This window comes from Scylla paramamosain, chromosome 15 (assembly GCF_035594125.1).
Source record: "Scylla paramamosain isolate STU-SP2022 chromosome 15, ASM3559412v1, whole genome shotgun sequence".
Taxonomy (NCBI): Eukaryota; Metazoa; Arthropoda; class Malacostraca; order Decapoda; family Portunidae; genus Scylla; species Scylla paramamosain.
This window is the reverse complement of record NC_087165.1, coordinates 16,031,012-16,046,100: the sequence shown is the minus strand read 5'-3', so window position 1 is coordinate 16,046,100 and position 15,089 is coordinate 16,031,012. Positions and strand designations below refer to the sequence as shown.

The following is a 15,089-nucleotide window of genomic DNA, read 5'->3' as shown; positions in this document are numbered from 1 at the left end:
GGGGTGTAAAGGTCAAACAAAGCGTTCTCAATTAGGGGATTCGTCATTGCGTTTCTTCAGTGTTCGGTGACTTCAAAGCGGATGTCCGGTGTTTTGTTATTCGTTTACATATTGGTTATTTACTGATATAAAGTCTGGTCATATCAGCAATCGGCTTATATCTATACCTGTTAAATATTCGGCAGTCATTATTTTATTTGCCACTCTACCATAATATGTGTTTAATTATCTCTTTGTTAGTCAGTCATCCATAAACATCTGGTCATCTCAGTCGTCTAATTACCAGTCAGTCGTCCATAATAAAAATTCAGTCATCTATTTACGTACCAATCACCCATAACAATTCAATCAGTTAGTCAGTCACCTGTAAACATTCAATCACTCATTCATTTATCTATCAGTCAGTCACCAACACTAAACTTCCAGTCATTCACTTAGCTAGCCAGTCATCGAAAAAAACACCTCCTCCTACTTAACGGCTAATAAAACATCATAAACACTCCATCATATCTCGGCTCTCTCGGCCTTCAGTCATCATATATCACCGCCATCCGTAATAAACTATCATATATCCATTCACCGGTCAAGCAACCAATCACCCAAAGTAAACATTCAGTCACTAACATTCACACTCTCCGGCGGCACTCAGCCATTCACACACGAGTCAGTCACGCGTATTAAGTATTCAAGCACGCACTTACCGATCGGACATCCACAACAAATACTCAATCATCCATTCACCGATCAGTCAGACATAACAAACACTCAATCATCTAAAATTCACTCACTCCAGCAGCGTTCAATCGTGCCCCAAACTCTATACGTCCTTCAAGTCCAATCAGCTTCCCTTCCACTTAGCCCTCACTAGATATTGGCTACATAGGAAACAATAACCTTTTTTTGAAGACGTTACCTCTTTGATAAACAACCATCAGGAGTATTTCTTGCTACTACCAACCACTCCTCTAATTGTGGCCGCTTGGAAGGGTTCTACTCTATGCTGGAAGATAAGAACTCTTTGTACGGTTGAAAGAATGTTGGTTCGTTGATTAACTATGAATGCAGAACGGGTAGAGGAGGTAGAAAGGAAAGGTAAAGATGTAGGTAGAAAGGTAATGGAAGAGGGGCGTCAAAAAGGGAAAGAATTAAAAAGAGGGAAGGGAAGGATAAAGGGAAGTACAATAGTTAAAGAGGATGAGAGAGAGAGAGAGAGAGAGAGAGAGAGAGAGAGAGAGAGAGAGAGAGAGAGAGAGAGAGAGAGAGAGAGAGAGAGAGAGCTAAATTCACACAAGTACACCATCAAGACTTATAAAGTAAAGCATGTCATATTTTTTATACTCAGTGCTTCTATTCATCTCTTTGTCAGTTCCTGCTCTTCCTCCTCCTCCTTGATCAATCTCCCTATCACCCCCTCATCCTCCTACCCCTTCATCGTTTTACCCTTCCATTTCTTCTTTCTTCTTCTCCTGCTCCTCTAGTTAAGGTTCTTTCCTTCGTTATATCTGGTACATATTTTACAGCTCAGATAAGGAAGAGAAATCGAGGGAGGTGGGTTATCAAGGATCAAGATTAAAAGGAAAAGAGTAACTTCTTTTTCTCAACAGGGAAGGGAGGAAGCCTTAAACCTTTGACGAGATTAATTAACAGCCAAACGTGAAACCGCGTAGGCAGCCAAGGAGCCACAAAAATGTAGACTGTTATAAAGATTGGCGAGAGAGAGAGAGAGAGAGAGAGAGAGAGAGAGAGAGAGAGAGAGAGAGAGAGAGAGAGAGAGAGAGAGAGGCACGCTTTTGAGATTGATTAGTTATTAAAGTAAAAACACTTCCAAAAACGCTTCAATAGGTCATAGCGGGGTATTATTAGAGAGATCAATGAAGAGCCGTTGGAAAAACAGAGAGAGAAAGAGAGAGAGAGAGAGAGAGAGAGAGAGAGAGAGAGAGAGAGAGAGAGAGAGAGAGAGAGAGAGAGAGAGAGAGAGAGAGAGAGAGAAAGGTTGGCCCCACAAAGCAATAATTTTTAGTTCACTCCAGACAGCCTTTATATCCTCGTAGCGTAGCGCGGCATGTAATCCATCTGTGTTGGCGAAATTGTGGCTAGTTTGCTGCATTTCTTTGTTCAGAGTACTTACACTACACCACATATCCTGACGCAAGGACATTTAGTACAGTTTAATGGCGCTTAATGAGGTATTTTTCCTTGCGTTATTTGCACGCTTTTCTTGTCTTGCTGTTGTTGTTGTTGCGGTATCAGTTTTGCAGTTAGAATAGAATGTTGAGGAGTGGTAGTAAGGTTCAAGGTTTCTCCGCCACACTAGAGTGGAGAGCAGACCTGGAAGTCTGGATACCTGGAAACCAGCGCACATTCATGGTGTTGTATTCAATGTTCAAGGTAGAGGGGGGGGGTGCAGCAGAAATAAAGGAGGCACGAGAATAACTGTCACATGAAAAGAAGACACAGAAATAGAATTCGTATGTAAAATATGTCACGGATTTGGACTACGCTTGGTTTCATTAAGTTAGTTTATTTTTTTTTAATATTTGACAAATTCCCAGAACATTCCATTTATTCTTACGTTGTAGAATATACCATTCTTTCTGTGTATTTTTTTCTGTACTATCATCTCCCTTGCAATTTTTTACCTACATTCCTCGTGCTGACACTAAACAGACACGTGCATTGCCTTGCTCTTTTTAATACAGTATGGTGATCTTGTATAATCTGACAACTGGATCTTCCCACATAAAGTGATTTTTTTTTTCTTAATATGGAATTTTATTCGTATGTTCTTAAAAGAATAAAATCAATTATTGCAATACTTCACCGTGGTATCATAAAAAAAAAAAAAGTTACTTTCATGGTGGTGTCGATGTATAGCATGAAATAACTACAGATGAAGGAAATTTCGAGGTACAAATCCAGTTTGCGTCCTCACCTCACCTCCCTCCCCGCTCCCCATGCAGGCCCACAGAAGATTATCTCATGTAATCCCCAAATGTGATTACCCTAACGTCACGTAATAAGCTCCTTGTAGCCATTCCAAACGTCCACTCCCGCAGTTACTTACATCACCGGCAGGCTCACCTCACACTCTATCACTCACGCAAGCTTCGTCACCTTACACGACGCAGAGCTGAAGCGGTGCAATATTTGCCACCGACTTAAAAAAGAATAAGGACAAATATCAAAGCATGCGGGAAATCAGCACTTATTACGTTCTGGAAACTAGAAGGCATCCTTTGTTGTTGTTGCACTTAGCAGGATGGTCAGGAAGGAAGTTTAAGAGGCTTTGTAGTGTTGCAAGAATGATTTCCTCGTAAGTCTTCATATGTGTGGTTTTGAGCAAGGTTATTGATGAGATTACCTAATTTTCGTTATTCAGTTTTAAAATGGTCCATAGTTTATTCTGTTTGTTTAGAAAAAGAAAATTACCTGGCTAGTCAATGAAGAATGAAATATCAGTGTGGAAGGCAGTGAACCATAGCATCAGTAGTGTGACGGTGTTCCATCTTGTTTGAAAGAAAAAAAGTCTATCCTGCATCTGTCAAAGGAGTCTGGTGTGTTGCCACATTTTTACTTATTTTTCATATATTTGTGAATTTTTATCGGACACAATAGGAAATACCAGTTTACCAATGTCGTAATAAGAAAACATGTTCACGGCATAATTATGTGGGACTATCACAGCTATAGCACACTCGGGGTGGTTGCCTCCGGGCCGGCACAACGTACGGGACATATTGCCTGTCACACACAACATTGCCTCGTCCCTCCAGCACACCTGTTTCCATTCCCGTTTCTTGTTAAATCCCTCAATTCTTGCGTTGACATTCTGTTTGCTCTGGTTTCAGCGCTGATCGCCAGGGCAATACTTACTTGCCGTCACTACTCGACTTGACGATTCTTTCCTTGCTTTCGTTTTGGGTGTTTTGCATGATGAAAATTAACGCACACTATTTCAATACTACTAAGAAAACAAAAGCGAATTAAATAAATGAACTAGATTCAACTAAAATAAACCTAACCTTCAACACTACGAGGCTAACTCTTAATTAAATTCTACCGGAACCCTCGCCGTCTTTTGGATGCTCCCCCGCCGCCACGGGAATGAGGCCAGGTCCCTCAGTACGTTACTGTTTTACACGTACCCAGCAGGTTTAGTGAAGGGCGGCATTAGTGTCCCGTGGGGTTCAGACGTTAGCTCGCTACGATTGAAAGCTTGTAAGTGATGTTTAGATAATAGTGAATTCATTTAACTTGTTTATTTATTTTTTTAGCTTTACGAGGAAAATTGTGACACGGACGTTCATGCAGAATAACCGGGAAACAAGAACAAAAATAATAAAAGTCTAGTAAATGGAGTAATAAACGAAAATAAATGCTGACGAAGGGAAGCGAGTTACAGGATGAATTACACAAAAGGCGATTGTTTCCCGCCATGGTGGTTTCCATACAACATTTCTTCTCAGTGTTGTCAGGGTCAGCGGCCTGCTTTTCCTGTCAGTTGTACGACGAAATGATGGTGAATCTCTATCGGCCAGAGAGTGGGGTTTGACTCGAAGTGTTGCGTCACCCTCTTTTCAAATATCTACTATTTTTCGTTCTCTCTAAATGCATTGTAAATATCAACACATCCACACGTAGCCTGTGTACACAGGTGGTGTCTGCTCTCAAGGCACTCGCTGTGTTTGCCGAAGTGAGCTGTCGTGCTGCACCACCTGGCAACAGCTATCTATAAATTCGAGAAGAATATATATATATATATATATATATATATATATATATATATATATATATATATATATATATATATATATATATATATATATATATATATATATATATATATATATATATATATATATATATATATATAACCCAAAAATTACATACAAACCTTTCAAATGAAGCATGCTAATTCATACTACGATATTACGAGCACATTGATAAAAAATTATCGCTCATCTGTGTACAACCTCTGATTTGTTGAATACTTTCTTTGCCGTATTGAAAATATAAACAGAAACCTTATTTGCTGTCTAGCAAGGTATTTCAAAATTATTTATGATTAATCTAAGTAACCAAGGCTTCATAACTACGCATTAATGCTAAATTTTCCTTATCTGTGCCAGTTAACAGTGCATCTTCAGGAGGCAACGCAGCTGTTCGGAGAAAGGCTGAGCTCTCTGAACCAAGTTTTACGAAGCAGTACAGGTTAGAACGCTGCACCGTCATTAGTAGCGGCGTTGTTTAGTCTGTTCATCCGAAGCTCTAACCCACACATTCTAAGCCTAACATCGGGTGTTTTCGCCCCGAAAAAAAATAGGTGCTCATGATAAAACAGACTGCGCAACAAACTGGAGCCAGACTTGCAGAAGCTTCGAGCAAACTTGACTTAATAACAGGTCTTTTCAGTGGCGGAAAACGTCCCTGGTAATTAGTATGGCATCACGCATGTTAGGGAATTACGTAGTGAGGTCATAATGCCTCTGCTGCCCTGGTGGTGGTGGTGGTGGTGGTAGTGTTGCTGGTGGTGCTGGCTGCGGTAGGAGTGGTGGTGATGGCGATAATGATGGAGGTGTATGACCATACGAATTTAAATTCCTAATGTGTGTGTGTGTGTGTGTGTGTGTGTGTGTGTGTGTGTGTGTGTGTGTGTGTGTGTGTGTGTGTGTGTGTGAGTAATGACACTCATCCTCATCAACAGAGCAGCAACAACTGTGATTCCACTACAGGCCTTCCCCAACATTATCCCCTCGTTTATGTTGACTATCCGTCTGTTCCAAGCTAACTACAAAACAGTCAAGTTGCCCGTGCCTTGTTCTACCATTCCTACATTATAGGTGTTGCTTCAGTCGTCTGTGTACTGTACTGTCTGCTCTTTGGATGACGTGTCTTACCCATATCCATTATTTTCGAGTAAAAATGTCTTCGGCTTTGCTCTCAGTAATTCATGACGTTGTCTTCTTGTCTCGAACTTGTTAAAAAAAGAAAAAACTATTTTCCTAATTCACCTTTGAGGCTTATTTTCAGGATTTCCGTAAGGCTTCTACGTAATATATGCATTAGCACAAGTAAAATGTAGTGTTTATAAACCTTCTTCAGGGAAAGTGGGAGATTACTTTTTATAATAATGTTTTCTTAAATCCTCTGACCGTTAGTGTTTCTTAAGCTTGATAAAAAATTATGTAGGTACAAGCTTAGAGAATAATCTTGAAAGACACTACGGAAAACAAAAGGGGGAATGATCGAGTTATTCAAACATTTTAATGCATGTAGTCATACTTTTTTTTTTTTTAATTAACTAGTAAGGTCATTAGTTTAACATAAGTACTCCACCCACTATACGGAACCAGTACTAGTAAACCCTACCGTGTCATCACTAACCGAATACAATAGAACAGAGATGAACTGCGATTCATGAACGAGGTCAGACAGTGCCAGATATAATGGCGATGTGATCCACCTCGCACTTCGGCACGAAGATAATAACTTAAAGGTAAAGATTCCCTTTAACTTTTGTGCTCACCTCGTTGTTGTCTGGGATAAAAAGAATATTGGTAATTGTACCGTCAGGGTCTCTGGGGGCGTGTGGCTCCTATTCAGTTTCATTCCATTCATTCCATGGAGGATATTTTTTGTTTGCTTCTGTTTTTATTTCCTGAGCCTGTGTCAAGCTCCTGGTATTTTTAGACACACACACACACACACACACACAATGACAGAGAGAGAGAGAGAGAGAGAGAGAGAGAGAGAGAGAGAGAGAGAGAGAGAGAGAGAGAGAGAGAGAGAGAGAGAGAGAGAGAGAGAGAGAGAGAGAGAGAGAGAGAGAGAGAGAGAGAGAATGGCAGGAGGGGAACGTAAAAATACAATCAAGAAAAGGAATAGCTGATGTCATGAGAAAGAGAGAGAGAGAGAGAGAGAGAGAGAGAGAGAGAGAGAGAGAGAGAGAGAGAGAGAGAGAGAGAGAGAGAGAGAGAGAGAGAGAGAGAGAGAGAGAGAGAGAGAGAGAGAGACATAGAAACACGGGACAGATGCAACAAAACACGGGAATCACTGAAAATTAAAGGGTACCACTTCAACTAATGCCAGAGAATAAACACGAAGGAGGAAGCAGAGGGACAGAGGCAGGAGCAGTAAATATATCGCAAGAACACCACATGAGACAGCGAGAGAGAGAGAGAGAAAAAAAAAAACGCGTAGAAGTAGAGAAGGGGCAACAAGGGTTTAAACATGGACAGTAGGAATAAAAATAAGAGCAGAACAGCTGGGGAAGACATGTGTGTGAGAGAAAGAGAGAGGGAGCAGGAACCAAGCAGGAGAATATGGGATAGAGAAATCAGGGGATGAAATAAGAAAGGCTTGTAGTACAGGTGCTGAAGAGATCAAAGTCAGGATGAAGAAAGAAAGAAGAAAAGAAAATATGAAAGAAAGAAAGAAAGAATGGAATGAAGGGAGGAGGAGGTCAAGGTCTGGAAGGAATGAGGAAGGAAGATTATGAAAGGAAGGAATGAGGTAGTAAAGGAAGGAAGACAGTGAGGTGACGGTGAGAAGTAATGAAGGAAGGAAAAAAATGACGGACTGAATGACTGACTAACTGAATGAATGGATGAATAAGTGAATGAGTGAATGAAGAAATGAAGAATCTAGTTACGGTAACAAAAAACAAAAGAAGAGGATGAAAGAAAGGAAATAGAGATGGAAAGAAGAAAGGAGAGAAAAGGAGGAAGAAAGAAAACATGAAGAGAAACGAAGAATAATAAGGTCGTAGTGTGCAGTAAAGAAATAAAGGATGAAAGGAAGGAAATAAAGAAGACCGAGAACATGGAGAGGAGTCAAGAAGGAAGGAAGAAAAGAACGAAGGAAAGAGAGAAGGAAAGAAGGAAGTAGGAATGGATTTGCGGTTTTCAGTAAAGAGGAAGAGGATGAAATGTAAGAAGAAGGAAATGAAGGAGAAAATTAAGGGAATACTGTTCGCAATAATGAATAAAGAAAGTTATTATTAAATAAAGAATATTATTAAAAGTACAAATGAAAAAAAGAAAAGGAAGGAAAGGAAGATCAGAGAGAAGGAAAGAAGGAAGAAAGGAAAGGAAGATCAGATATAAAATAAAGGAAGGAAGCAAGATCAGATAGAAAGAAGGAAGGAAAGGAGGAAGGAAGGAAGGAAGGAAGGAAGGAAGGAAGGAGGAAAGTAGGGAAACACAGGTTCACAATGGTGGGTAAAGAAAAATATTACGAAAGGTATGGATGAAAGAAGAAAGTAAATGGGAAGGAAGGCCAAACTCAAAAGAACGGAAAGAGAAAGACGATGAAAGAAAAGGAAGAAACAAGAAAGGAGAGAAATATAAAAATGAATGGAAAGAGCAAAGAATGAAGGAAAGTGAAATAAAGGAAAGAAAAGGAGCAAGCAGGAGAGGAAAAAAAATATATAGAAATCAAGGGAAAAAACGAAAATAAAGGAATGAACGAAGGAAGAAAGAAATTATCAATGAAGGAAGAGCATGAGAGGAGTGAAGGAAGAAAGGAAGGCTGAAAGAAAAAAAAATAAAGAAAAAAAAACAAGGAAGGAAGGAACAAATATGGAGGGTAAAAAAAAAAAGTGAAAGAAAGGAATAACTGAAGGAACAAAAGAATAACTGAAGAAAATAGAGAATAAAAGGAGTGAAGAAGGAAGGGAAGGAAGGAGAGAGTGAAAGTAGAAAGAAAAATTAAAAAAGCAAGCAAGCAAGCAAGAAAGGAAATAACAAATAAGGAAGGTAAAAAAAAATGAAAGAAAGGAATAACTGAAGAAAATAAAGAATGAAAGGAATGAAGGAAGAAGGAAAGGAGGGATGAGATTTTGGTGATGAGGAGTAAAGAAGTAAGGAGGTGACGCCATTACTTTAAAGGTATTGACAGATGAATCAGGAAGACCAGTGGCCCGCGACATTACTTCCCCCTGCTCCCTCCCTCATTCCCTTTCTTCCTCACTACTCTTCTTTATGACCTCTCTCATTTTCTTTCACTCATTTATTAATTAACTTCAATCATTCAGTTGTTCCTTTCTCACTCTTTCTCTGCCATTCTCTTTTGACCCTCTCTTTCTCTCATTCCCCCTCCTCAGTTCTCTCTCTTTCTTCTCCTCTTTCAGAGATTAATTAGCCATTTGCACCTTGTGTGTGTGTGTGTGTGTGTGTGTGTGTGTGTGTGTGTGTGTGTGTGTGTTATAGGGAATCTTACATTTACTTCCCTGACGGTCAAGAGCTGTTTCCATTCGTTTTATTATTATGTTTTGTTATTATCTATCAATAAACATCCTCAGCAACAACTACTATCAGCAGCACCACCAAGTCTACTACTACTACTACTACTACTACTACCACCAACACCACCACTACGACTATTACAATAACTAATGCTGCTGCTTCTTGTTCTACTATTACTACTGCTATAACTACTACTACTACTACTACTACTATTACTACTACTACTACTACTACTACAGTGTGTGTGTGTGTGTGTGTGTGTGTGTGTGTGTATCTCTCTCTCTCTCTCTCTCTCTCTCTCTCTCTCTCTCTCTCTCTCTCTCTCTCGAGTAATTGCAATCTCTACCTGCTAAAAATCTGCTGGAATGTATACTGGCCATCTCCTCGTGCACTTTTTTACACCTTCCTTGGCGTGCTTGGCCTATTTTTACCCACACGCGGCGAGTTGCGTGTCCAGGGAGCATCTGTTACACTCATCCACACACAGCCACGCAAGGTTACCGTAACGAAAAAAAAAGACCTCATCATTGCAATTATATCACGCAGTTTTTTTTCTGTTTTTTTACGCGAAGAATGCTCAGTCCGTGTTGGAGTATATATACACGCGATTTTAAATATTTTATCCCTGGTGTTGCCCTGCCAGGCTCATATTACTCAATTTGGCTCGTAGTGCGGTGAAAGTTACCCGCGTTGCTCTGCTGTGCCTTGTTTTCCCACGCGTAGTTTATTAACAGTAGCACGAAGTTTCACCAGATACTCTCTCTGTAGACCCGCACGCGTTGTGGTATCTGGTTGCCTCTATGTATTCATGTGTACTGATGGGGAAGACTAAAAATTTTGATATCACTTTACTGTAGAATAGACAAATATTGAAGCTTTTTTTGAGGAAAGCACAATACATCTCTCTTTGTCTGTGTGTCTGTCAGTCTATCGTTTCTTCCGCTGATAATTGTGAATAATTCGAATGGACGAAAGCAATGCATAAATAATTAAGATAAGAGTGGAATCTCTCTCTCTCTCTCTCTCTCTCTCTCTCTCTCTCTCTCTCTCTCTCTCTCTCTCTCTCTCTCTCTCTCTCTCTCTCTCTCTCTCTCAGCATACACAGCTATTACAGGTTCAGGGTCACTTGGTCTATGTATTGAGTGGCATCGACCAGGGCACTGCCGGTCCCTCCTTCATTCTTCTCGGTAAACAGATGGTTGCCACGTGAAGGTGTTCGGTGTCTCCTTACGTCCACCCTTTTGTCATTAGCACGGAAGGTCGATACTAACTGTTTGGCCAAGGAACTGCCGCTGCTCTGTCCTGCACCACGTTTCCATGAAGTGCTTTTGTGTTGTGTTGTAGCCATCTAGCCGTGTTATGTCTTGCCTCGCCTTGTTTTGGTTCTCTCTCTCTCTCTCTCTCTCTCTCTCTCTCTCTCTCTCTCTCTCTCTCTCTCTCTCTCTCTCTCTCACTCTCTGATTCTGCTATTGTGGAAATGTAAATAATTCAATAAACCAATCAATCAATTAATCAACAAATCACTTAATTTTTATCTGTGTCCGCTCTTCAGTGTCTGACAACAAATACAGAAAATAATGTAAAGGAAATGAAGCTGTTGTTCAAGATTTCTAAAGAAAATGACATATTAAAAATCATTATGATTAATAGAGATTTTAGATAATATCCATGAAAGACGCAACAAAAAAGGTAACTGAAGAAAAGCGATTTCGCACCTGCTGCATGATCGCTGTCACCTGAGGCCTTCGTCATTTTGTTTAATTTGTACCCGGATTAAAGTAACAATAAATTCACACAATTCCAGAGTCCGTCCCTGTGCACTGGCTTTGTAATCTCACTTACCAAGAATAATAAAAATCCAATGGAAATTGATTGAATATTGCGTGATGAAAATTAATCGACACACATACACACAACAATATTTCATTAAACCCTATAAGGTGAAGGTATTAATAAGATTCTATGTAACAATATACATATCGTGACATCAACCTCACGTAACTTGAACTGAATTGTAACTGAATTTCTATATTAAACATGTACGCAAGTATGTTTTCCTTGACTTCTATAATTAAACAAGAACGGAAACAAAACAAGTGAATAACACTACCAAGAAACAAGAGAAATAAAGAACACACATTTAATCCCCCGTTACCTGTAGTTCCTCCACCCTTTGGTAACCTCCAATAAATAGTTTTCCCTTAAATTTTTTCCCTGCTCTTCTTCCTGACCCTGAACATTGCGCCCTCTCCCGCCTGCAGGGGTTCGAGGGTGTGAACGTGAGTGTGAGCGAGGTGCGGCTGACGCTGGAACCAGGCGACCATGGAGTGCCGCTGGGTGTGCAAGGCGTTCAGTCCCGCCCTGCCCGGCACCGTCCTGCACGACCAGCTCTCCCTCGCAGTCCACTGTGAGTATACCTAGGTATGTACGGAGCCTCCCACCACCGCCACCACCGCCACTACCCACACCACCACCGCCACTGCCATCCACTGCATCGTCATTATCTCATTCCTCGCCATCACACCTACACGCCCCCTACCATCATCAGGCTTTCTTTTTGTTTCCGTTATCACTGCTCCAATGATACCAATAAAAGAAAGTCACTGTTATATACTGTTTTTCATTACCAATATTGCTATCATCAGTGCAGTCATCACCTACATCAACACTGTCGCCAGTCTTACTATATCTGTCTTTGCTATTGCCATTAATATACCGTGAATTCACTATTTCATTATTTCACCGGTGTGTGTTACTGTTACCCCCCGACGTCACTCACACCGCCTGCAATATTTCCATCTCAGTCCCTGTCGTCACCCACCCACTCATACTTGTACTAGGGTTACTGTTACATATTGCCCCTATCACTGACATCACAATCTCACTGTCAGAAGCTTTATTATCATCTTCATCACTTCCGCCCACCACCATTACATCACTGAGGACTTCATTAGCTGCTGTCACCACAACCATCAGTACCATCACTACTGCCGCCTCCACAGACACTATTCTCAGTCCTCTTCAGACTGTCACATCACGCTGAGAATGCTCCTCACCTCCTTTACCACTATCATCACCATCACCACCAAAAGATATAATAGATTTTACAACAACAAGTCCCAATACTAACTACTCATGCCACACCACCACTGGTTCGACAAGTCACTTATCGCAATAACCACCACCATTAACACTGGGACTATCAACATTACCAACACTTTAAGAACAAATATCATAACAATTACAAATATAATAAAGGTCACAGCTGCCTTTATCATAACCACAATAGCAGTCGTTGATGTCACTGGTGACTACCATCGCCCACCACAGACCACACTATTAACATTATTCCTCCATAACTATTAACTGCCCTTGCATAACGAGCATCCACATCTTTCACCACTACCATTACCACCACCATCACCACCACCATCATCACCACCATCACCACCACCACCACCACAACCTCATCAGAATACAAATTTTCTCATATATACTGACTCTCAAACACACACACACACACACACACACACACACACACACACACACACTTGACCTTCCGTATATCCTTTGGGAAATATTTACGTATTCAATGATCTGTGTAAAATATACTGCCAGTACTCGAATGTGGTAATGATATGTTACTATATTCTTGACCATTCCCCACTCTCTCTCTCTCTCTCTCTCTCTCTCTCTCTCTCTCTCTCTCTCTCTCTCTCTCTCTCTCTCTCTCTCTCTCTCTCTCTCTCTCTCTCTCTCTCTCACACCCTCCTCCATAAGCACCTCCTCTCGCGTTTCCCAATATTCCTCGCTTGCTTACTTCTGCTGCTGCCGCCACTCGCCCCCCACAAGGCCACAGTTCCCTCTTCTCCTCCCCCCAGTCCTACCCGTGGCCACCAGCACCGTGGAGGGCGGGGGCATGCAGGCTGAGGTGCGGGAAGGGGGTTCCATCACCTTCGTCTGTACCGTCAAGGCGAATCCAGACGTGTACAACATCACCTGGTACCATAACGTGAGTGTCTGCCTGTCTATCTGTCTGTCTGTTCGTCTTTGTGTGTTGGAAGGAAAGTTGGTTGGTAGAAGGGAGGAGAGGGTGTGTTATGGTGTCTGTTCTTTCTTTGTGTTCATTTGTGTGGGTGTTGCTGGTGTTGTTGCTGCTCTCTCTCTCTCTCTCTCTCTCTCTCTCTCTCTCTCTCTCTCTCTCTCTCTCTCCTTTCATGCCACCGTCACGTTTTCCTTCTCTTCTCTTTTTCTTCGTATTCCTTCTTCCATTTCTTTCTTCCCATTCTCTTTTATGTCTTCTCTTTCTCATGCATCCCTTCCTTCCTTTCTCCCTTTACATTCTCGCCCTCGTTTTCCTATCATATATCTCCTCTTGCTCCTCCTCCTCCTTCTCCTCCTCCTCCTCCTCCTCCTATACCTCCTCCTTTATATGGTCACGTCACTTGCCTATCATAGTTAAGCCGCCTAACACGAAATCGCTTCATCGCCCCACTATAACATGGAACTTCCCTCACTTTTCATCCGAGTTCAGTGGACACATATCCTGCTCTATTACTCCCGTGACTCGCCGAGACTGCCAACCAACCACACCCTTTCTAAAAATCTCCCGAGAATCTACTTTAATTTATGGTTATCTTAATTTCTTTCTTCCCCCCATTGTCCTTGTCACAGATACAGACAGACATACACACAGACCGACGCATATATATACACACACGCACACACGTACTACGCAATACACCTTTTATTTGTGCTGTGTTGCAATCCCTGTAATTAGTATTTATTAAAAGGACGTTACAGTGCAGAGTCACGCACGGTCTTTGTAGCTTTCATCACCACCACTCTCTTTTCTTCTAATTGCTCTTAATATCCCCTCTCCATCAAACATATATAATGGTGTTCTTTGTTGTTTTTTATGCTGCTACTGCTACTACTGCTGCTGCTGCTGTTGCTGCTGCTGTTACTACTGTTACTGCTACTACTTCACCACCTCCATGATTTTATCGACGATAATAATAATAATGATGATAATAATAATAATAATAATAATAATAATAATAATAATAATAATAATAATAATAATAATAATAATAATAATAATGATAATAATAATAATAATAATAATAATAATAATAATAATAATAATAATAGAAAAAATAACAAGAACAAGAAAAGAATAGTAACAACAACAACAACAATAACAACAAAAGCAACAGCAACAACAACAACAACAACAACAACAACAACAACAACAATAATAACAACAAAAGCAATAACAACAGCTATAAAATCAACAAAATCAACAACAACAACAACAACAACAACAACAACAACAACAACAACAACAACATTAATAAAAACGACATCATTAACAACAGCAGAAGCAGCAACAACAGCAGCAGCAGCAGAAGAAGCAGGCACTGCATCACACGGAGCTGCAGCACGCACACACGCATAATCCCTCGTTCTTTCAGCCTACAAAGATGAGAGCAAAAAAATGAGGATAAGAAAAAAATTCCCTGTACTTCCTCCTCAGTTTTCACCGGCGTGCAACAGCGTGTGATGAGTTCTTTCATATTTTTGCAACAAAGTGCTTTTTGTTCTGAGTCCCTCCCTACCTCCCTCCCTACCTTCCATCCTCCCCTCTCTTTGACTCCCTCTCTCCCTTTCCCCTCTCCCTTCCTCTTCCTGTTCGCCACAAAAAACTCGCTTGGTTGTGTGTCCCGCCACTCTTTTTTATATCCTCCTCGTCAAGTCCTGTTATTCCTTGGCCACATTTATGCTTTTTACACCCATAATCCCTCACCGTCTTCCCCTGCCTCCCTTAACCTCACCTAACTT

At 40.8% G+C, this 15,089-nt stretch overlaps 1 protein-coding gene across 3 annotated transcripts in view; it reads left to right on the top strand.

Moving 5' to 3' along the window:
• The window catches only part of LOC135107529 (obscurin-like protein 1), a 167,332-nt gene that overhangs the window by 151,005 nt on the left and 1,238 nt on the right, over nucleotides 1-15,089 (top strand). Inside the window, exons 8-9 of one of the 3 annotated variants that reach the window (XM_064017492.1) lie at nucleotides 11,507-11,652; nucleotides 13,127-13,257. In XM_064017492.1, the coding sequence (XP_063873562.1) occupies nucleotides 11,507-11,652; nucleotides 13,127-13,175 (195 nt within the window). In that variant the 3' untranslated portion in view covers nucleotides 13,176-13,257. Of the gene's footprint in view, nucleotides 1-11,506; nucleotides 11,764-13,126; nucleotides 13,258-15,089 lie in introns of those variants that run through there. The other 2 variants (XM_064017494.1, XM_064017493.1) reach the window with 2 other exon arrangements.